We start from the raw sequence: 23419 nt of genomic DNA on the forward strand, positions 1-23419 counted from the left end.
CAGAGCCAAGAGACGAGGCAGGAAAGGACTATAAGGCGCACAGACTGAGCCTTGTGAAGTGCTGTGCTTTATTTAATAATGAGGATTTCTGACACGTCCAAGGTGCTTTTCACCGCAAAGTACTTCACACATTTATGCACGTTACACTTCAACCAGCACTGCAGTGCAGCCCCCACCTGGGAGACACACAGCGGCCATTGTGCACCAGCAGCCCCACCTGGGAGACACATAGCGGCTATTGTGCACCAGCAACCCCACCTGGGAGACACACAGCGGCCACTGTGCACCAGCTGCCCCACTACACATCTTCCAGGGTGATCTTTAAGAGCCTTGGCCTGTGCAAGCCTGGAGAGGAATTATTCCAGGACACAGGAATTTCAAGTTACCTTATAAAACCTGAAACGTTTTTACACGTTACCCAAACAATAAGTACTGTAGCCTGAGCTATGAAAAACAGACCAGTCCCAGCGCCAAGGGACTAAGAAAAACAGGTGAGCTTTTCCTCAAACCTTCTACACTAGCAATAAGAGCAATCACGCCAGCGCCATTCAAATACACGGGAACACTACTGCTTATCTAAGGTCTACAAAACATAAACCCAGATAAACAGAGGAAGATGTCTGCTGAAGGAATTATCTTACGCGAACTTTAATTCATTTGAGCTTTTTTACCTCCTGTAATAAATACCACTGAAGACTTAAAGCATCAACCAAAGTACTCCACTGCCATCTAGAGGAATATAGGCGAACAAGGTCGATTCGTGTTGAACGTAAAAAAAATAAGTTTTGTTTTTCACATTTCATCTAAAAATAACTCACCTTTGCAGCTCGTCTTCATTTTCACGATTCTCCTTTTTTATTGCTGATACGACACCATTCACGTCAATAATTTTTCTTCTTCGTCCTCATTGTCGGACAACAGCCTTCTGCACCGCTTGCCAAAACTGTCGTAAAACACTCGTGGCTTCGGTCATTCTGAAATACGGCAAGAAGCCCAAAGAGTCGGAAATGAAAACATGGCGGCTTCATTGATCTGCAGCGAGACAGTAAGCAGGTTGGAATAACCAATTAATGTTAAACTGGAGTGTACAAACAATTGTCTGAAAAAGAAAGTATTGTTTTTATGATGTACTTTATGTTGAAATTATTAAAAGTGATTTTTCAGGACTTTGTATCATAAACGTGTGTTTCTAACCGGATGAACACGTTCAGAAACAACGATATTTAATCTTTTAAAGTTAATGTACAACGTGAAAACGTATTCTATTTCGGAATTGTCACTGCTGTGTATGTTATCGCCTATTTTTTTTTTATTCAAGACATCAGTTAGTTCCTGGATTGGAGCAGTGTGTTGTAACTTAATTGTCAAATGCGTGACACCTGAAAAGCAATCTGACTGTGGCAGTGTGTGCTGTGCTTCTCGCCACTGCGAGTGTTAGATGTCCGATTTGCTGGAGAAAGTTTTAAAGCGGTAACATAAGGCGAATTGCACTGTTCATTGCTGCGTGACTGTGTTTTTATATATAGGGTGAGCTCTGTTCTGAACAGAGACGTCAAGCAGTTTGGAAAGAAGTACATGTTCGATTCCGACGAGGAAACGTGCTGGAACTCGGATCAGGTAAAATTAAATGAATATCTCCATCCATTTTCTAACCACTTCAACAGGAGCGCTGGAGCCCATGTAGTCAAGACAGGATATCCCCTGGAGGGGATGCCAGTCCATCGCAGGGCACACACACACACGTTTGCACTGGTGCCAATTTTCCCAGAAGACACTTTACCTGCTAGTATGCCTTTGGACTATGGGAGAGAACAGGGAGAACATGCAAACTCCACATAGACAGCACCCCGGATCCAGAATTGAACCCAGGGCCCCAGGGCTGTTAGGCAGCAGTGCTCACCACTGCACCACCTTGCTGTCCTTAATAAATATTTTTTATTTTACTTTTCTGTCACCGAATGTATGCATAAAGATTCGTGCTTGTTTGCCGTTTTCACTTATTACTTTGTCTAATTACAAGCAGTAAGGAAAATCGAGCAACAATGCGGTTCCGTTCAAGTCTGCCTCCCTCTGTCGCTGTTATGTTTGGCTCTAGGGCTCCCCCCAGTGGGTGTTATTGGACTTCCCACAGGCCGTGAGGGTCTCGGAGCTGCAGGTGCAGTTTCAAGGCGGATTTGCAGGGAAAACGTGCAGAGTGGAAGGTATCGATCTCACACGCCTACCGAGACTTCTTTGATGAGCATTTTTCAGTTTTGTTTTCTGAAATCACTGCAGTAGTTTTTGCAGCGCTTAAAGTGATCTGTAAAAATCGGCAGTTGATCACCCAGTGAAGCAGGCGGGTGTCTACATTTTATCGTTTGAGGCATGAACAGTGTCATAAAAGCCATGCATTCTAACACACTGCATATCATCACCACCCTGTAAGTTTTAATATTGCCATTTTCTTCCCTCCAGGCTGCCTGAAAGATGGAGATTCTGAGAAGCTGACAGATTTTTACCCAGAGGACAACAACTCACTACAGATATCCTTCGTAGCGTTGCTGGGAACAGCTGGCTTGCGTTCTCTTCATGTCGAGGATGTCTTATCTGGCTGTGCTTGAGTGTGTGGGTAGAAAGAAGGTCTGTGGAACAGGCGTGGGATAAGGCACACATTTAGAAGAACAAACTGCATGTCCAGGTGCGTCACTGTACAAAGCCTTGCATTTTCTTAGACTCAGTCCAGGGTTACAATATAGAAATGTTATGACCACTAGCGTTTTGCACTAGAATTCTGGCTGTTTTTAATACAGCTTGGTTTGGGTGAAAAGAAACCGAGCTTTCACAAAGTATCTTTAATGTGCAAAGATCAGAATCTTCTCCAGTCCGCTATCAGTGCAGAAGTCCAAGGCAGCAATTCTAACGACTGCTCCACTCTGCCTCCCTTAATAAATATTTGGTATTTTATTTTTTGTCACTGAATATATACATAAAGAGTCCTGCTTGTGTGCTGCTTTTGTTAGCTAGTTTGGTTCACCTTCAGTCAAATCACAAGCAGTAAGGAAGAAGAAACCGCTTGTCCAGGTACACCACTGTACGAAACGATGCATTTTCTTAGACTCAATCCGAGCCAAAACCTCCTCTAGTGTTAGGCACTGCAATTCTGGCTGTTTTTAATACAGCTTAGTTTGGGGAGAGGAAACCGAGCTTTCACATAGTATATTTAATGTGCAAAGATCAGAATCTTCTCTGTCACCACACTGGGACGCTGGCTTGAATATTCTGGTCCTCTAACAGTGCAAACCTCCCATTCCAGGACTGGCCAGGCCTGGACATGTGTCCACCCTTGTGTCCTGTTTATCCCCCCTCCCCTCCAACCCCAAACGGTCCTGGAAAAAACCCTCTCCAGCGTGGCTTTCCTGTCCTTTCCTTGACTCCACACCCACAGTTTTCCCATCCGGGGAGCCCCCCCCACGCACAGGCTAAAAATAGTGTTTGAGAACAGCACGGACTTCTTCGGGAGAGTGGTGGTGTACGCGCTGGACGTCCTGGGAGAGCGAGCCTGATGGGTTTTGTTGCTGTGGGAGAAAGAGGGGCGCGTCTGCAAAGAGGAAGAGGGGGGTGAAACATCGGTCCACAGGGGGGGAAAAAAAAACACAGGCCGTCTCAGCCACACAGACCTGTTGCAAAGACGTGTTACAAGCTGGAGCCCGAGAGGGCAATCCTGATCTATGCAGAAAAACTTGTGCAACGAAACAGCCTAGCAACAGTGGAAGGGGTGCCTAATATATATCTGCATTTAATACCAAAGATAATGTTTCTCTTTCTGGTTAATTTGTGGCACCTATGGATCTTTTTTAATGCAGACTACTTGACATACGGCACTGTAGCCTAGGCTCTGCGCCTGTGGCTGTAAGGTTGCCAGTTCAAATCCCACGGCCGTTAGAAGAGTCCCACTCCGTTGGGCCCCTGAGCAAGGCCCTTAACCCCAACAGCTCCAGGGGAGCTGTACAATGTCTGACCCTGCGCTCTGACCCCAGGCTTCTCTCCCTGTCTGTGTCTCTCATGGAGAGCAAGCTGGGGTCTGCGAAAAGACAAATTCCTACTGCAAGAAATTGTATAGTGCCAATAAAGTGATCTTGTCTTATATGGGTTCTGGACAATGCATAGACCCACATCTGTGGAAATTGTTTGTACCTTTATTTCCTCTCAATCTAAGAATTAAGAAAGCAGGTGAAAAAATAAATGTCATTTTTTTTCTCAATAAACATTCTTTTATTGAGTGATGAAGAGAGTTTTTCAGTATTTTGTGCCAGAATTGTCTAGGTGCATTTAAAGACAATGAGCAGTGTGGAGAATGATGAATGCTATTGCTTGCTTTGAAACGAGGAGAGAAACTGCAGTCTGGTTTGTTCAGAATTATTTTTTTCCCCAAACATTTTAATCTCTTGGTTAATGGAAAGAACTTTAACACCATATTCAGTTCATTTCTGATATAATAATGACATAATAGGGACAGAAATAATTTAGCAACTCCTCATTTTTCCAGACTCCCCATTTTTAAAATCCCATTTGCCAATCCTTAGCCTAAGATACTGTGTATTTGAGCATTGCGCTGTTCCTTGTTTGTTTTTTTCTCTTTTGCCGAGCAAATCTGTGTCTGTAGACTGGAGCTTTACTTCATGTGTTGCTGATCTCAAAATCCCGGATGTGTGAAACTTCTATGCTTTTTTGTCTGAATGTGTGTGACTCTCCAAAACAACACGGCTCTGGACTTCGATTCACATTGGAAAGGGTGTACCCCAGCCACCCACACGCTGCCGTTTTTCAGAAAACGAAATCAATAAAAAAAATAGTGCAATCTTTGATGTTTTCAGCAAAATGCATCATTCAAGGCCAGGTTTGCTTGCAGCCAGGAAGTGATAAGGTGCTTAAGGAAATGTCTCGGCTCGGGTGCCTTCCCTGGAGTTCTTCGCTAGGCTGGTACCTCCTGGTGCAGTCTGCCAGCAGACAGCAGTGCTTGACTCAGCATCGTCATGGGAGAGCGTCTGACCCGGACTGGCCCTCACTCTTTCTTCTTCAGCAGCTGCAGAATGTGGGCCTCGATCACCTGTTGGACTGAAAGGGGAAAACACATCTGATAGAATCTCTCTCTGCCAGGTGCTGCAATGTGTTTTCTCGAAAGGCGTCGGAGCAGGGAGCTGTGTCAGCATGCCTAGGCTGCAAAGGAACAGATAAAAATGTATTCCGTGGAAGTAAGACAAGAAAGGAGCCACAACATTTAAGCAGCGCAGCCTTTCCTTTTCCTTTCAGCAAGGAATAAACCTTAATCTGTTCTTCTGCAGTGTATTTTCTTGAGTGCTTTTGTCAGCAGGCAAAAGGGGGGAAATTTGGGGTGTTTTCATGCTGATGGTGGATCTCACCCTTTTTGTGTCCAAGAGCAACAGCCAGATCCATAGGGCTGTACCCCGAATCGGCCTCCACCGTCAGGTCTGCACCCCAACCTGGAGGAGAGAACCAGCCAGAGAGCCTTGTTAATATACACCATACAAGGACTACATACCCCCTTCGGAGCCAGCCCTGGCTAGCTCGTGGTTTGTGTCCGGGCTAGATTAATTTAATGTCCGTCACCCTGTATTGATGGGTGAAGCATGTACATTTCTGGCTTTCAAAATATATGCTCCTCAAAACATAGACTATGTTTCCTGCCAAGTCTTTTAAAAAGAAAAGTAAAATGGTAAGCGATTTCTCCCTGTTCCTGTCTGGGCCATAACATCAGTGTCCTGTATGAACTTTCTCAAAATGTCAAAGCAAGACTAGCTCTGGAATAGACCGGCACAGAAATGCTTGTTTTGTGCAACATATCAAACTTCTAAAACACCGTATGCCTTTGAACAATATTTGCATTGTTCCTGGTTGCATTCCCAAGGATGGTTGTTTTTTGACTACCTATCCAGCACCCTCCCACTGTGGCAGACCGATAAAAGATTGGAGATTTGCAACTGATATTTATTAGCTTTACCTTTAACCCCTCTGGTTGTACTACTCACCCAGGAGAGCTTCGACACACTTTATGTGGTTCCCTCGAACTGCATAGAGCAGAGGAGTTCCTCCGTTCTGAGGAATGAGAGCAGGTGAAAAAACCTGGATTAGGTGCTGTGCTCAAGGAGGTGGTTTAATCTGTGCAAAGCACAAGAGAGCTGTATTGTGGCACTGTCAGACCATGTATATTACAAATCCAGAACGCCGATCTGTTCTCTCTTTAGTAAGTGATCCACTTTTATCTCATCATACTGTCCTGATCTTTTACGTGCCCCTGTAGTTTGGGGTGCTTGGTCTGCATGGACTTATCACAGCATACAAAGTGAACGGCAGAGCTCTGCTGGTCTTGCATTGTCAGGGGTTTTGAAATTCTTATTTCCAGGAGATGACCCTTCTGCACGGATCACCTGCTACAGTATCATCGTCTGCACCGTCCACCCAGGACAGTGCGGTACTGTCTGGGCCCTCCCCCATACCCAGTCGTAAGTGTTGATGTCCACGCCCCTCTTCAGGAGGATGTTGACGATGTCGGTGTAGCCTCCAGAGCTGGCCAGAGACAGGGCACTCTCCCTCTCCCGGGCTAGCCGGTGGGGATCTGCTCCCTGCAAGCACAGGCACAATCAGGCCTTGGCAACAGGCATTGCCACTAAGGCCTTCGATAATGCAGAGCTCGGAGAGCCAATGTCCAGGTGAGGTCTTCTGGAATGAGGAAACTGGACGGGCCGGCCTGTCCAAGCTGGGCCCCAAGGGAGACTGACCTTTTCCAGGAGGAGGTTCACCACCGCAACCTCGCCGAAGGCTGCCGCCCACATGAGAGGCGTGAAGCCACGCTCGTCCGGCTTGTTGATCAAGAAACTGTCTGCGAAAGACACGAAGGTATTCCGTGTAATTATGAAATGTTGCGCCGCTCTGTTCCTTCCAGAAACCCCCCAGAGCAACATTATTTTATTTTTTGTTGTAAATTTGGCAGCGCGCTCAATGAGCCGTGTTTCTACTGGCAGGCGCGCTCACCTTTACTCAGGTGCTCCGTCAGCTGCACGATCTCCCCCTGCGCGGCCAGCTGCTGGACCGACAGCGCTGCAGGAGACAAGGGAGACAACAGGCCTCAGACGTCCGGCCCCCCGCGCTCTGAAACTGCGGTGTCGGGTTCGCCGTCCTGTACAACTCCGAGCACCGCCCGTGGACGTCGGACAAAAACCTTGCACAGATTCCGCACGCTGGTCGAGTTAAGAACGGCGACACAGGGAAGGCTTCGACCCATCTAGGCTACGTAGTGAAAAGCTAAATGCTCCAATAATCACATCCAGCTGTTTCTTGAACGCAGCCAGGGAAACGGCTCCAACTACACGCCTGGGTTGCTCTTTCCTTGCTCACATTTTAAAGTAAGGATGCACGGATTAATACCAGGAGCACGATAAATGCTCCGTTAAAGCACGTTAAAATAAAACGTGTATATAAAGCATTTGTAATGATTGCGTAGTGCTTATTTGTCTCTCTATAACGTAAGGGTTATAATTGTCCTCTTTTGTCTTCCAGCAAGACCCGGTTCAATAGTCCGAAGCTCTACAGTAATATCAGGCTGTGATGGTGAAAGACTTTCCCCCTTTATGGCACGCCAGGCTGCCCTACAGTAGCAGAAAAAACAGAAGCGGCTCGCAGGCGGCCGTGAAGAGGACACGCTATCTGATTGCGCTCTAGCAATAAATGTTAAATAGTTGTCCAAAAGAAGAAAAGCAAAAGTTTTAGTAGCTATTAAGTACTATAGAGATGTATAAGGAGACCAAAAATATTGATGCAATTCTTGTTTCGCCACAAGAAAAGTCATTTCAGCCTCTTTTATTAAGGTCGTGTTGTGTCGTAACGCACGAAGCAGGGGGTTGCGTACCGTCAGAAAAAACCTCATATAGATAAAATGCAGAAATGCATATCGTGTACATTCAATGTTGTAAAAGCCGTTTTTATGTTGTTTGTGAATAAATTAACCAGTAGATAACATAACTGACCTCTTAATTGCCTAGAAACTAAACGGAGAGCTAGCCGACCTTTCAGTAGAACATTGTCACTAATGTCAGCGCTAAAGCCAACCTTCTCACGATAGCGTCCGATGTGCTTTAAAGTCATTTACTCCGCTTTAGTCTGTTTTACTATGGTATTCCATTTTTGAAAGGAGGACCTATTGTGTTGCTCTTTAGGCCTCTATGTGTGTTTATTATCGTTCTCTTTAGACATTTTTCTCAAGGGGCAAAGACGTGGTTCTTGGTTTTATTGCATCCTGAATTCACCTTTGCTTACATGGTCAGTGGGATGTGTTAAACACGTGTTATGGATGTGAAGACGCTGGCTGCTGTGGTGTCCGGCTGTACTCACTGTCCAGGGTGGCCGGTCGGGCGGTGACCTCGTTTCCACGCTGGCGGTTGGTGAGTGTGGTCGAGTGTCTGAACTGGCCCTCTTCACTTCTGCTCTCTGAGATGCCATCCACACCTGGGGAAACAAAAAAAAACCCAGTTGACAGCACAACTTGAACTGGGACCCTCCTGTGATTGTCATTTATTCATGAAGCAGGCAATAAGTGAGCAGGCGCCTTAATCCAAGGCAGCTTCCGTAAGATATCCACACCCTGTGCAACGCAGCATCACAATTTCACAAGTAGCCACAAATGGGTGTGTGAAACAACAGAGCTTATTCTGCTTCATCAGTTAATAGAAAAAGTAATATAGTGCAATACCAAGGTAGAGGACTAGAAACACTACAAACCGCTGGTTCAAAACCAGAGGTCGGGTGACTCTTGGTGTCCCCCATGAAATAAGGGAAACTTTTCACCCAAAAGAGTGTAACATGAGCACACTCACTCAGAGGAACATCTCTGGCAGCACATCAGAGAGATATATTCTATCTGATACATTCTGATAGAAGATACCTTCTTCTTCGGGCTCACACCTGAAGAAGGCTTCACAGCCGAAACTTTTCAGCAGGGAATAAACCTCTTACTTATTCCTTTGCAGACTATGCATGCTGACACAGCTCCCCACCTACACTAGATACATGCCCAGCTTTAAAGATGCAGTGATCTTTACTGAGGGGGGCTCTGTCAAAGGTGTCTGGGAGAGAGACAGGGGTTTGCAGAGAAGGCCTGCAGCGCGTGATTGTAATGTCGATTCTACCAGCACACGCACCATTGCGCAGTTCACTGTTCAAGCTCAAGTCGAGGCCGAGTTCTGATTGGCTGACGGGGAACAGGTGGATGACCACAGTGTCTCCCATGGGGTCGGAGGTGTCCTCCGGGTGGGGCCTTGTCTCCTCCGGAGCGACATCGTGGGCGTCCCGGCTTGCAGACTCCGGAGGGGGGGGATCTCTGGGCTCTCCGCTGCCCCCCTCGCCTCCTCTCCTGGTGTCCATGGGCCCTGCAGGGCGAGGCTGAAGCCCACCTGCTGAGATGTCCTCTGCAGTCAGGCACGTCAGGCAGAACCGAGCTCGCTCACGTCTGGAGCAGGGCTCTCTGACACCTATTCTCAAGAGCCACTAACCTGCAGAAATCCCTGAACACCCAGACATATTTAACTGTGATCACTTCAGTGTTTTATTTTCATAGTATTTATTAGTATTTTAATAGAGATCATCAGAACCCAAACACTGAGAATCCCCTTCAGCCCTGTAGGACCAGAGTTCCATTAAGTGAACAAATTACTGGTTTAATTCACAGTGCTTTACCCACCCCTCCATGTTATAATCCCTGCATCCAACACTGGGTAGCTGGAGCCTATCCCAGCAAGCAATGGGGCAAGTACATCCTGGGCAGCACGCCAATGTTTCACAAGCTTGACACACACCCACACCAGGGCCAATTTTCCCAGGAGCCAGTTAAACCACCTTTGGATTGTCTTAAACCACAGTTTTTGGATTGCGATAGGAAAGTGAAGAACATGCAAACTCCACACAGACAGCGCCCCAGGCGTGGGATTGAACCCAGGACCCCAACTGTGCAAGGTAGCACTGCTAAGCACCGCGCCATGCGGCCCCATCAGTAATTTCGAGGGCTTTCTCATCTTTCATATAAACAGGCGATTCAGGGAGACCTGTACGACAAACTGGACCGGGATCTTCCAGAATAACAACTGGAGATCCCTGGCATGGAGAAACATTAAAACCACACAGTATGTATGAAGGGATCTATCCATCTACTTTCTAATCTATTCTTCCCATTCAGGCACCAAGATTATTACAGTACAAGCAATTTGCTCTCATAATGGAAACCCCCACTCTCATATAAAATTGTGATGCTCTCCAACAGACCTATGGGGATCTTAACCTGGGCCTGCAAAGGACAGACCCAAAACTTACTCATGTGAACATTTTGTGTTATGTGGACCAGTGGGGTTTCTACATACCCAGTTGTATAGAATTGATAATTACAGGGTTCTTTAAATAGCAATGAATAGGAAATAATTAATTATAAGAAAATCGCTATGAAATTCTGATAAATGTCTATGGTTATTTGTCTTTGAGAAGCTTCACAGTGAACTTCAGGGACAGTTTGCCTGTAGAAATGTTACAGAATAAAGCCGATAAGTTTCAAGAGGCTGGCAGTGATACTGTTTGTTTAAAGCTGGAAACCTTTTATGTTAAATAAGTGGGGTGGATAAATCACATTTTCCAAATTGTAATTCTAAAGTATACACCGTGTGTATGATTTTTTTAATCTAAAAATCGCGAATTTTAAGTCAATAAAGAAAAAGGAAAATATATTTTATAATATCATCAATAGCCATATCGGTTCCGGACAAGCGGCTGATGTTGCAATAGCGAAAAAAGAAAATGATTAACGGGAGACATTGGTAATTTTTTTTTAACTAAACAAAAAAAGAAACATCGTTCTGCCCAACAAGTAATGCAAAGATTCTAAATATCTGATAATGGTTCTGTAGCAGGCAATAAAATAATTCTGACCCCGGTTTAAATGATCCCACATGTGTACAGACAATATATGTATTGCTCGCAAGGGATGGCGCAAAGCAGGAGAAAGCTTTGAAACTTCTACCTCTTTTTGTGAGATTCTTGAAATCTGAAATGCGTTTCACCGCTGCCACTTCATGTATCGTTTTATTCTCCACATTTATAACTTCCTGATCAAGGCATATCAAAAGCGAAAGTTACCGTTGATTTACGCAGTCCCATGATGCAATTGAGATGCTTTTGTTTATTTGATCGCTTGTATATATATTTTTGTATTCTTTGGAACTGTTTTCTTGTCAATACATTCTAATCGGAGATGGGGCGCGTTAAAAAAAATGTGTGCAAATGCTCTAAGAATACCAGAGCGCACATGACTATATTTGCAGCGGCCAGCTGGATACAGGGAAACCGACGTTACTTCTGTGATCGGCGTGACATTCCCACCAACCACCGGCCTTGGAGTTTACCAACCGCCGTGAAAGCGTCAGTATTTGTAGTGTTCGGGTTTGCTAAAGGTCCGGGATGTAGGAACCTTAAACCTTTGTTTCGTGTTTCCGTTCGGTACTAAAACAGACGGACACTCCAAACACTGCACTGGGAAACACTGCACTGGCTTTGGGTTCGGGAAGCGGGTTGTATTTCTTTTAAGACTGCGATTAATTATGGAAGACCAAGAGATGCAGCTTAAAGTAAAGCGAGGTAAGTGATATTTCTAAGCGGCTTTTTCAACAACTGAGAGCATAGCATTTGCAAATGGGATTGGGAATTGGGTTACCTTTCTTGATAAATAACAGGCTAATTCAGTTTCCTGTTTGGGGAATATTTTTAAAATCGCTGTCGTCTTTGAATTGATCAAACCGACCTTGCATTTGGTATCGACCCCCTACCAGCTGATATAACTTCAATTTGTTGTACGTAAAGATAACGACGCTCATCGTGGCTGTATCTGATACAGAGTCATTCTTGCCTGTGTCTGTTCGTCATCAATTAATCAACAGTATAGTCAGAAATTATGGTTAACAGGCTGAGAGGGGCTATATGAAGTTATGTGAAACCGTGAAACTGTACCCTTGAAGTAGTATATTTCTGACACTCCGGACTTACCTGTGAGTTACCTGTAGGGAGCTGGCAGATTATGTGCAATTGTAGTGCAGAGCGAGGTGCGTGTATGTATTGTTGCATGTCTAGGACTATTGTTTGTTTTTAATGTCTATTTATATTATGCGGAGTGTTATTTTTTGTAGTTTTGTCTAGTGATGCTCGAATGTCCACCCTTTTGGACGGGCAATAAAATGATGTCATATCTTGTAGAGGTTGCTATAGCATTAGCGAGGGATGGGCTGTACTGTACCTGCACTGCCCAGGCAGAGGTAAGAGCCAAGAGGAAGACGCGTGTTTTGAGCTGTTTGTTTCTGCCGGCCCAGTGACGGACAAGTTCACCGAGAGCATGTACGTGCTGGGCAACGAGCCCTCGGTGGCGCTGTACCGCCTGCAGGAGCACGTGAGGAGGTCCCTGCCGGAGCTCGTGCAGCACAAGGTGAGCCGCCGGGGACGTGTCCGGGCTCGGTTCGCGTGAACGGTTTCAGAACGGTTTTGGGCTCTATTCGACTGGGAAAACGCTGGGACATTGCCTAACCGCACCGATTGGGTGACCCGCCGGGAAAAAAGTTCATCTGCGACCCTGCGATCCATCAGTTTACTCTGCATATCCGTTGTTGTCATTATTGATCAAGAAAACGTGTCGACCCGTGGAAAATGCAAAAAAAAATCGGGGCTAAATAATTTAATTGGCACTCGCATTATTACGTGAGAATCCCTCTTAATGTGCTTGAGGTATCTTGTGTTGGGTTCAGTGGCTTATTCTGTGCCTTTATATGAAGTGCGTTGGGCACCTCAGACGTAATGAAGCTCAATGTAAAGGTTATTCTGTATATGGTTGTCACCACTGCTATTGTTCTATAATCAACACTGTGTGATGGTGGCTATTTCTGTAAATTAAAAAGGCCGAAACTCCTTAAGGCAATGATCCCTACAAACTGTTTCCGGTTTTACAACAGGGGTGTCAAACTCAGTTCTTGGAGAAACCAAGTTCTGACCCTTGATCCGAAAGCAGTTGTCAATGAATCTCTTTCCGGAGCTAGATATATAGGGTTGTATTTAAGGTCATTCACAGTTGATGACTTGATACAGTATTAGAGGTCTGGTCGCCAGTAAACGACTATGGGGCCCCTGGTACTCTGGAGCAGTGGATCGGAAGACGCTGAGTACGAGTGAGATCTTCCAACTCCACGGTAACTAAGGAAACGGGCGCCATTTTTAATCACATTTTCAGTGACGCGTTCAGTAAACTCCTTCATTAAAAGCTGGAACAGGCTGACAGCCCTGTGGCAGGAGCACAGCTGCAAGGATACTGGCGCTGGTTCTGCTGTTGTAAGCTTAGGTGCTGTCATTGTGGTTTAGTTCTGGTGAGCAGTTGGTCCTGTTGTGGCTGTCTTGTCCAGCTGAGCAGTTGGAGATATGTTTGAGTTGTGTGGAGTTCCAGTTTGTAGATAGCTTTGACTGGCTGTGAAGTTCCCGTGTTTTCTGATTGGTTATGGGAGATAACCTGACTAGGAAAGAGGGGAGATCAGGAAGAGAGAGGGATGCGGCACTCGTCAGCGTGACTGTTCAGTAATCGTGCAAAGAATATCCCCTGTCCATCCAGTTCCCATCCGTACTGGGAGAGTGTTGAACCACCATCGCACGAGCCCTCTAGTTAGACTGTGAAGCATTTGCCTGGTGCTTGGCACCCTCCTGCTGCAGACTGCTGTTCACTGGAATGACTTTCTTCCTCTTCTCCAACTGCAGACGGACATGCAGAGCTGGGAGGAGCAGAGCCAGGGGGCGATCTACTCAGTGGAATACGCGTGCAGGTAAGGCGGTCCTCGCCCTGCACGTGGCCAGGAGGCAGGCGGGCCAGAGGGTGGCTCCCCGTGATGTTTGCTCTCTCTCTCTCTCTGTCTGTGTGTGCCAGCGCAGTGAAGGGCATGACCAACAGCAGCTTCTACTTCAAGAGCATCGACGGGCTCCTCCGGCAGGCCATCGGCCTGAAGGACAGCATTAACTCTTCTCAGGGACGCAGGTAGGGGGCGACGGTGAGGTGCCTCCCAGGGCAGTTAGAACCACCTTCTCTCGCTTTCCAGAGCCAGCTGGAGATGGACTTACTGGCCATTTCTACATGTACAGTGGGATTCTGATTCTCCAGGACATGAACAGTACAACAGGCAACACCACACATTGCAAAACTGTAAATAATATTCTTTGCATAAATATGTACAGAAATAATCAATCAGGACAGTACATTGTAGCCAAGTCTAGAGTCCAGAGCGCAGCGGTGCTTCTGTTCTGAGGCACTGCACAGTCAGCTGTTGAGGATGCGCACTGCAGTATGGTAGAAGCAGTTCTTGAGTCTCGTGCTCAGTGCTCTAACAGTGCGGTACAGCTGGCCAGAGCGCAGGGGGGAGAAGAGTTTGTGGCCGGGATGGTTGGCTTTATTGCAACAGCAGGTGGTGTGAAGCTCACTGCTTGGTAAAGATTTGCAATGTTACCATTATTCAATTCCAGATGGTGAAGAGCTTTGCCTTTTTTTAAAAATTCTACAGATTAGATTTTTGTTGGTCCTGACAACGTTTTTAAGCACTCGTATCTCAACCGAACAATCGCCAAATGAAACTGGATTTTTTTGGGGGGAATGAAAGGCGTGTTTTTTAGTGCGATAGGTAATTGCTGTTTACTCAGGAAAGTTGCTGTTGCTCAATCATGTAAAGTTTAACAGCCTCAGCTGAGCCATCCGAGAGCTATGTTGTTCTTGAAAGGAATTGTTCATGACTGAGGAACTCTGGTCATTTTGAGGGTCTCCTTTCCTGACTTCTCTGGGGCACAATCCCACTGGTGTGCTTTGCTTTAGCTTATATGACTCCTGAGCACTGTATCAAGAAATTGAAATTAATGCTACGCATTTATTTTCCTTATTGATCTTAATATCCTGTTTCATGCATTTGCTTTGTTGTTCCAGAGACCAGTTTCTCATGTTGGGTGCATTCAAATTGGTGTAGCACTGGATCCCATCCAAGACAAACATGTTAACACTCCTACTCTTACAAGTTGTGCCACAGAGATCAGTGTCTAATATTCGGTGCTTCAATTTCACATCTCATATGAAGGACAGTATCTCCTGCAACACAGTGGCACCATCCCGGGGCACTGGCTTGGAAATTCTGGTCTGGAGGAAAGAGTGCCCCCTACTGGTCCAGCAGCACCACTGGTGAAACAGGATATCAGTATTAATAAGGAAAAGCAATTAGCGCTTATTAGCCCTTGAGGGCCAATGCAGAAGAGCTGAATGCTCTCTAATCAGGCCAGCATTGAGGAGTAGGAGCTGTCGTTCTCCGCCACACACCCGAGAACAGTGGGGTGGTCAGATTCTGGGTGGGAGGTTGCTGTTGCATCCTTGAGTAAGATGCTCAACATGCGCCGTTCTAAACAGGTACTCTCCTGGTTCTTATTGTAAAGAAGACTTGGTTCTCAATTGGAACAGTTAATCCCAGGTTTAAGGTGAAGAACTAAAGAGGTTTTTTTTTCTGTCCCGATTGCTAATGATGTAAAAAAATGAATTCGAAATCCTGCAGGATTCCCGCCCTCAGGGGCTGAGGTTTGTGATTCCCCCCCCCCCCCGCCCGACACACACACACACACACACACACACACACACACGTGGGATCTCCGTTTTACTTATGATTTCTTTTCTGTTCTCGGGGGGGCTGTTGCATGCTGGTTTAGTGACGCGAGCCCCTCTTCCAGCCCCAGCGCCCCACCTCTGCCGACCCCACCCTCGTCTTCCTGATTCCTCCCCCAGGTTAGTAGCCCCTCTGCCGGCAGGACGCGCCGATCTCCTCTTCAGCTCGGACGCCTTTGCTGCCGTCTCTTGTTTGGATTTCTCTGTGGTGCAAAGAAAAAAACAAAACCTTTCCCCTTTCTCATCGCGGTAAATCAGACCTTGGACCCACCGCCACAGGGCACTGACCGATTCCAGACCCATCATCAAAACCAAACCCCTAAATAAGTAGCAGAAGGAATCATCCCTACTCGAGGACTAGCTGCTTTGGTGGTCTTCTAGTTGGGAATCTTTCGGTGGGTTGAAGTTTTGATTTAATCTAGACCTTTGTCCACTAACACCTTTTTACGTGAAATTCGGTCTGGGGTGGTGTTTCTCTTTTGTCTAAAACTCAGCTTACGTCAAATTTCCTTTACGTATTTTAGGATGTGTTTCAGAATGATGATTTGAGTTAGCCTGTGATGATATTCTAACGTAAACAGGTGGAGGATTGAAATATATTTTATTTTAAACTTGTTTTAATTCACAGCTTGTTGGCCAAGTGCAATGGTTTGTACTTTTAGGTGTAGCAGTCTTCTGTCATCGAGTAGCATGCTCCTTAAAATAGTAGAATGAAACTATTGTTTCATGAACAATAACACTATGATGTGTTTTTTTTTGTCTTTTCCGTTCTCCATGATATTGATCCAGAATTGCTTGTGTTGTTTAAATTCAAGAATGACAAAAGTCCCACAATTTCCCCTGAGTAGCTGAATGTACTATTTATTTAATCTACACACAGTGTAATACAATAGTTTTGGTTAACCTGTATATAATTGCAATTTCACAACTTGCCTTTGATCTTTTAAGAAAACCAGTACATACACACACGTATCTTCAAACACTTCTTTAAAGCCTTTCTTGAGTATTTTTCTTTCAACTACAGAAAAATTATTTTTCTTGCAGCTTGTATAGTTTGAATAGACATTGTTTTTCTGGTATGTTCAAGAAGTGTGGGCATTCAATTAAATTTTTCCTGCAGGTGTGGTCTGATTTTATGAATATTGAATTTCTGAAGCTTACAGATGCCTCTACCAGCTCTAACACTTAAAAATGTAGTAGTGCATGATAGACAGACAGTCTGCACTTCTGTGGATAACACAGTAGTGACATTCTCCATATTGTATCTTCTGGAAATATTTCAGCAGGGCAATGTAAAATTCTCTCTCTGAAGTAAAAAGACAATTACCATTTACCTGCAGCCTCGGATTTAGATAAAATCTCCAAATTAGTGTTTGCAGGACAAATTGTCACCACCAAAGTTTCTCCTCCTTAAATAAGTCAGATTTTTCAGTTTAAAAAAAAGCAAGATGGAAGAGAAGCTGTTGGAACAGCAGGAATACATTTTTTTTTCAAAACCGTTTTTTCTGCAGAACTGTCAGTTCTGTCACAGTGTGTGATGATTGCAGATGTTTTTAGATCAAGAAATCATTTTTGTTAGGAAAGACTGAGATGATGTATCAGCATTTTGGAGCTGGAGTCTAACCCATCGGGCACAGTGTGGGAGTACCCTATAAAAAGCTTGCCAGTTCACTGGGGCGGGGAGCACTCTCAGAGATGCCAATTAATCTTTCCAGCGTAGCTTTGCATTGTGGGAGGGAGCCCAGACCGAACCCACACGGACACTGCAACATGCAGACTCCAAACAGAGGGCTCTGCGCGATGGAACCAAACTCAGGACCCAAGATCAGCCTACGTTCTACATCTCAAGGCTAAATACGGAACGCGTTTCTTTTTGTTCTGCTGCAGGCACGCGCGTTCAGTGTAGTAATCGCTCTGAGCGTGCCAGAGGGCGTTCTGGGAGACTATAATCTAGCTCTGCTTTTGGAAGCCAACTAGTGGATTTTCTGCTTGGGTCGGGCCGCTGCAGCTACCAAGCCAAGATGCCCCCCCACCCCCCATCAGTCTCTGTCTGTTTCGGTCATCGGCGCCATGGAGGTCAGACCAGCGTGGAGTCCTTGCCCGAGCCTCCGGACTTGCGGGCCAGCACCGTCCTCATCTCGCTGTTGATGCCGTTCCAGGGCTTGGAGTGGGCCGGCAGCAGGCCCGACTCCGCAGACAGGGTGCGGTGCATCCTGGGCGCGGTGGCGCCCCCGCGGCCACCAGGGGGCGGCGGGGAGCGCCCGGCCTCCGGCGGCTGCGGCTTGGGCTCGGCCCGGGCCGGGTAGGAGAGCTGGCGGTGGATCTCGGGCCGGCCCCGCGGGCCGCCCTCATGCTCGTTCTGGTACACGGTGTGCGAGAGCTCGGCCCGGCCGCGCGGCGCGGTACGGGCCGCCCGCGCCAGGGAGTGCGCCACCGTGAGGAGCAGGACCAGGACGCCCGCCGCCAGGACACAGGCGCTGGCGATGCCCGTCTCGATCTCGAAGGCCAGCAGCATGTAAATGGACAGAGCTGCACATGGGGAGAGAGAAGGAGGTTTTTCTCTAGGCTAATGGCGTCGGGATAGAGACGTCTGGTTCTGTAGGGTCTGCTGGGTTCCTAGATCTTTTTAATGCCGTGGCATCTGCAGAGTTAGTAGAAATGGGTTAATTGGTCCAATTAAGATAATGCTGATTGATTTTAGGGGAAGCGCTGAGGTGGAATGCAAACAGTGCAGACAGGCGGGCCCCAGGGCCGAACACACCTGTTGTAGAACTTCTCTGTTGTATCAGTTTGACTTTCCCTATCTGCGTGAGAGACCGTGCACTGATCTCATTCTACACCCCCAGGAAAAGAGCTGTGGACCCCGCAGTGCTGAAGGACGGTGCAGAACGGCAAAGCTCGGGGTTGTGATGGCTGGGCTCTTGCTGCGGAGAAGGTCTTTCCCCGCAGATGAATCGCGGGACCACCGCTGCCTTCCAGCCACAGCAGGGTGGTGTTCCCCCCCCTGCCGCAGAAACACGAGCCACCCCACTCCACAGACCGGTCTGCGCCAACTCCCACAGCAGGACACTTCTCTAGTGTGTGTTCGTGAAAGACCTCATTGTTCCAGGTGTGTGTGTGTGTGGACGGAGGGAGAAGACTGTCATTTAAAACCCTTGGAAACCAGTTTCCAGACTCCTGCAGTCTGCAGGCTCCTAATCTCTGCAGGCGGAAAGCACAGTGCATTAAGGTGCAGAGGAATAGCATGTTCTCCTTTCGTAACCTGCAGCTGGCTCCTGGGCTTTGCCTGGCTCTCAAAAGACTCGCATTCAAGTTGCATCTAATGTTCAGCAAGTTGATTAACATTAATCTCAAAATGCCCAATGTGAAAGCATACCCACTAAACTGTCTAAGGATGTCTACCCCCAGATGGGAACTGTACGCACTCAAGGACATCTGGAGTTCTGTTTGTAACTGTGCACCGCCATTTTTACCCCCCTTGCAGACTGACCCTTGCACTAGAAGAACGCAGGATCCTTTTACAAGATTCACTTTATGATAAAACTGTTACAGTGTTTTTGAGAAGAATAAAACGAGTAATAAATATCGACTGAGTCAAGGCTGTGTTTTGATTCCACCCCCCCCCCAGTTCTTACCTGCTAAGTAAACTGAAATTCCCAGGCAGAAAAGGCCAATGGCCACGTGACGGACAGGCCGGCTGTCCAATAGGAACCAGTCTGCCCTGTGGGAGGTGGGACATGAGAGAAGGACCATTATAATGCTGACTGGCTAGCCAAGCACATCCACGGTGAATCCCTTTGGGTCATTGTGCTCTCAAACCATGACTTTAGTGATGCAACAACAACAGTACAGTTTAGAAATATGCGCAGTAAACCAAAGAATGAGGGTTCCAACCTGGGGACCCGTATAGCTGTGGATATTTGTCCCAGCCGAACTCTAACCTTAAGCCTTTAACTGAACAAGCAAGCTGCCTGACTAGAACTTTTGCAAGTGTTTCTTACTGTTGAAAAGGTGGGGGTTGTGGATGCAAAGTTACTTAGCAAACACAAAGGTTAAAAGGCTGCTTCCCCAGTGCGGAAGACCTGAAACCCAAGCTGAGTGCTGGTGAGGCTGTAGGGATGTGATAGAACTCAGCGTGGGAAAATGCAGCAGGCGTGTCTGTTGGTGTTGGAGAGGGGTGTCCACAGGTGCAGGACTGCACCCCTGCCTTCACACTGTTACAACCCCCCAGCTGGAGCGGAGACCCCAAGTTATGAGGACACTCACAGGTGTTTTAGGGCCAGGCAGGTACTGAACTAATAACACCTGCAATTCCCAGCTGGCAGCCCCACTGAAGCTCTGCAGTGTGAGCCTGGCCAGTACCTGGATGGGAGACTGCTGGGAAAGCTGGGGCTGCTGTGGGTAGAGGTGTTAGTGGGACCAGTAGGGGGCGCTCGCCCTGCAGTCCGTGTGGGTCCTAATGCCCCAGTATAGTGACGAGGACTCTATTCTGTAAAAAAAAAGTGCTGTCCTTCTAATGAGACATAAAACTGAGGTCCTGACTCTTTGTGGTCATTAAAAATTCCAGGGTGTTTCTCGAAAAGAGTAGGGTTGTTACCCCGGTGTCCTGCCAAATTTCCCCCCTGGACTTTACCCATCATGGCCTCCTAATATTCCCCCTCTCTGAACTGGCTTCATCACTCTGCTCTCCTCCCCACTGAGAGCTGGTGTGTGGGGAGTGGACTGGTGCATCATCCAGGTGGGGGTACACACTGGTGCTGGTGGAGGGGATCCCCATGACCTGTAAAGCGCTCTGAGCGGAGGGTCCAGAAAAGCGCTATTAAGTGTGAGGAATTTGTTTATTTCACACACAATAAAGGTGCATTGAAGACAAACTACTGCTATCAGTCTGCTGGGGTTTGTTTCTTGTTACTGATAATCCTCTTTTTATTACCACAAATCCTAACAGGATATCGGCGGACTTCACCGTAAACCGTGTAACGGCAGGGTGTCGATTTCTTAAGCTGAAGGAGAGGTTTGGTTTTGGGTGAAACTGATTCCGGCCTTTTACGTATGCAAGACGAATGAAGAATTCGCACGAATGTGGGATTCGTATCCCGGTGAGACTGTTGAAAGAGTAACAGGAAGTCTTGACGATAATCTTTTTCTTAAAAAAAAAGGTTTGTGATTATCAGAGCCAGCATCATACGGTATAAGCATCCCCATTGCTGTAAATAGCAACTAGAAACAAAGAGTATTTATTGTTCCGTGCAGCGGAGTGTTTGCCGAGGAAGGCAGGCGGGGGTTGTGCATGAATTAAGTGACAAAGCGACGCGGGGGGGGGGGGAAGGCAACTGGGTTCCTGTGAACGCGCTGCTCGGGAGACGGTTCAGTAATTCCGTGTGACACCAGCGACGTGGGAACGGGGCCAGGCGACGTGAGCGGAGAGCGCAATGAGGGGCGCCATTGTCCCGGCGAGGCGCGGAGACTGGAGGGGCTCGTGGATGCCAGTTCTTGGCCTCCGCTGTCAACAGCGGCGTCCACGGATTCGGCGTCACTAGCGCGATTTTTTTTATTTTTATTTTTAAAAGCTGTAAATAAATCCAGACAAAAAGTTCCAAGTCACGGTTTCGCCACACACGTAGTCGGTACAACAGAAAGCATGCGGCTGGTATGTTACTGCTTATGAAAAGGCGAAATTAGACACCTTTTTTTTTGTAAGAACTGGCCATGGTCTCAAGTCTGGAGAAAGTTAAGTATAAAAGTCAATAAAAGGGCCTACAGATAACGTGTAATAGTAGATCAGTGCTTTCTATATCATCTCCCGATTTGTTTTGAAAGCACTTCTCAAGTTTGAAAGTTTGCTGGGGTTTTTTTCCTCCAAACATTGCCGGATTCTGTCAAAATAAACATTTTGGTTTACTTTTACTGCCGTAATGCGACTACAGTTTTTGCTTCTGTTTTTTTTTTCCAATGGCTAGGGAAAATAACAGCGCTACACACGGAACTGTAACTGAATGTTCAATTAGTATAGTAGGGGTGTGCGTTGATCACCGGGGACAAGCACGATACAGTACGATGCTCCCACATCGTAGAGAGCGGACAGTGCGTTACAAAACGGCGCATAATTTAAATATCACACAACACTTGCAGGCAAAAGCACAGAAGCACAAGCGTTTTGTCGGTATTTTATCACTAGCGGTATTTACCGCTGACCAGATCAGGCTGGGACAAGAGCAATACCTGTGGACTCGGCTCCCTCACGCTGCTCTCGGGTGAACCCGCTGCGCACCGAGCCGAGCGACGCCCGGGTTACCCACCTGTCCGTGTCGTCCTCGCCGCCGCAGATCTCGGCGGTGAAGTAGCTGTGCAAGAGGCAGACCACCACAGAGCTGAGGCTGAGGGTGAGGGCGAGGGCCGTGAGCACCGTGGACACGGGCCGCAGGACGGCGGACACCTCGGCTGGGATGCCGGAGAGGCGCGGGGGGGTGTCCGCGGTCCCGGCTTGGCTGCCCTGGAGCTGGAAAATCAGAATGACGGACAGAACGGACATGATAGCCGACAGGATTCCCAGAAGGGCCAGAACCGTCAAAGAGCGTTGGCTGTACTGAGAGGACATTGTGGAATTTGGTTGCATGTAAAAAAAAAAAGTTTCTGCCAAAGAGACTACGTGCTCAAAATAAGTTCTTTTTCAGCTGCGCCGTTAAACTCCTCTCGCCTGGTGTTTTTTTTCATCCCGCCTCTCCTTCTTATGCTAAACTCCTCTGCGCCTAGTAATCGTGAAAGGTGTAAACGGCTCCCGTTTCCGCTTGATTATTAAGTTTTAAAGTCTCTCCATCAGTCCTGCGGGCGCGCACGCAGACACACACACACACGAGGGTGAGGCGGACACCCACAGCGCGCGGCGGCTAATCAGGTCGCCGAGGAAGGAGTCCCGAGCGCGCGGGGGTTGCTCAGTCCGAGCATGTGATGCGGGTTAAATCCCAGATTTAAAAAAAAAACACTTGAGGAATTTTACAATGAGGTTCACCAAAAAAAAAAATACCCATAACGTTTACGCTTGCTTAACAATGTAAAATGCACATTGTACAAATGTAAAAGCGTAAAAGGATCACCTGAAGACGTGAGAGATTTGTTCTGAACTATACTGTGTGTTTGTGAAAAGAAAACACAGAAAAAAAACAAACAAAATCCAATATACGGGCGTTCAACAGAGCTAGTAACACAGGAAACTAAAGCCGTGATGTAAACTTTGTGCTGATGAATTCCATTGGCTTTAAACCAGCGTGGACATTTTAAATGCAATACCGTTTTCTACACGTGCACAGACATTGTTAGGTCTGGCAAAAACACCACAGCTGCCTAAGAATATGGGAGCATTCAGCGCTGGAAATCCGTACAGTATGTAACACACAATAATTACACGCGTTTATTTTAGTTGAACAATTGATGTGGGATTAATATCGGAAGAGCAAATTAACATTTTTTTTTAATCATGATAAGTAACTCTTGACTTTTGACCACGGTTTTGGGTGTCCCGGTTTGTAGAGTCTGTCGGCCTTCTCCAGATTCAACCCTCTCCGTCTATTAAATCTTATTCCGTTTTTTTTCCTTTTTAATCCCAGCGTTGCCTAGGAAACGCGGCCTATTTCAGACCCGTGTGCTCTGTGGGAAGAGGAGTCGACGGCTGAGCTGAAA

General features: G+C 46.9%; 4 protein-coding genes across 15 annotated transcripts; 2 read left to right on the plus strand and 2 right to left on the minus strand.

Moving 5' to 3' along the window:
• Positions 1 to 964: 964 nt before the first annotated feature.
• On the plus strand, positions 965 to 4266 carry nr2c2ap (nuclear receptor 2C2-associated protein). The gene is made up of 5 exons (XM_069186209.1): positions 965 to 1053; positions 1527 to 1617; positions 2096 to 2201; positions 2455 to 2522; positions 3423 to 4266. The coding sequence occupies exons 1-5, from the start codon at positions 1016 to 1018 to the stop codon at positions 3540 to 3542; spliced, it is 423 nt and encodes a 140-aa protein (XP_069042310.1). The 5' UTR covers positions 965 to 1015; the 3' UTR covers positions 3543 to 4266.
• On the minus strand, positions 4225 to 11221 carry rfxank (regulatory factor X-associated ankyrin-containing protein). Of its 3 annotated transcripts, none has more exons than XM_069186207.1 (9): positions 11054 to 11221; positions 9192 to 9443; positions 8386 to 8499; positions 7030 to 7095; positions 6777 to 6877; positions 6495 to 6620; positions 6027 to 6093; positions 5400 to 5480; positions 4225 to 5094 (listed from the first exon to the last, which is right to left on the minus strand). In XM_069186207.1, the coding sequence occupies exons 2-9, from the start codon at positions 9412 to 9414 to the stop codon at positions 5042 to 5044; spliced, it is 831 nt and encodes a 276-aa protein (XP_069042308.1). In that variant the 5' UTR covers positions 9415 to 9443; positions 11054 to 11221; the 3' UTR covers positions 4225 to 5041. The 3 variants fall into 3 exon arrangements, with proteins under 3 accessions (XP_069042308.1, XP_069042307.1, XP_069042309.1); XM_069186206.1 differs by having other exon boundaries at positions 9192 to 9446; XM_069186208.1 differs by having other exon boundaries at positions 9192 to 9458.
• Positions 11222 to 11390: 169 nt separating this feature from the next.
• borcs8 (BLOC-1 related complex subunit 8) lies at positions 11391 to 19327 on the plus strand. 10 transcript variants are annotated; one of them, XR_011184052.1, is made up of 7 exons: positions 11391 to 11667; positions 12393 to 12505; positions 13816 to 13880; positions 13982 to 14089; positions 15787 to 15862; positions 16001 to 16137; positions 18589 to 19327. XR_011184052.1 is itself a non-coding variant. In XM_069186210.1 (6 exons), the coding sequence occupies exons 1-5, from the start codon at positions 11631 to 11633 to the stop codon at positions 15848 to 15850; spliced, it is 387 nt and encodes a 128-aa protein (XP_069042311.1). In that variant the 5' UTR covers positions 11391 to 11630; the 3' UTR covers positions 15851 to 15862; positions 18589 to 19327. The 10 variants fall into 10 exon arrangements, 8 of the variants coding, with proteins under 8 accessions (XP_069042311.1, XP_069042313.1, XP_015221221.1 ...); XR_011184054.1 differs by having other exon boundaries at positions 15808 to 15862; XM_069186210.1 differs by lacking the exon at positions 16001 to 16137.
• tmem221 (transmembrane protein 221) lies at positions 16583 to 22630 on the minus strand. The gene is made up of 3 exons (XM_069186205.1): positions 22042 to 22630; positions 19378 to 19463; positions 16583 to 18271 (listed from the first exon to the last, which is right to left on the minus strand). Exons 1-3 carry the CDS (start codon positions 22356 to 22358, stop codon positions 17820 to 17822), a joined length of 855 nt encoding a protein of 284 aa, XP_069042306.1. The 5' UTR covers positions 22359 to 22630; the 3' UTR covers positions 16583 to 17819.
• Between the last annotated feature and the right edge of the window lie 789 nt (positions 22631 to 23419).

This window comes from Lepisosteus oculatus, chromosome 29, assembly GCF_040954835.1.
Source record: "Lepisosteus oculatus isolate fLepOcu1 chromosome 29, fLepOcu1.hap2, whole genome shotgun sequence".
Lineage (NCBI taxonomy): Eukaryota > Metazoa > Chordata > Actinopteri > Semionotiformes > Lepisosteidae > Lepisosteus > Lepisosteus oculatus.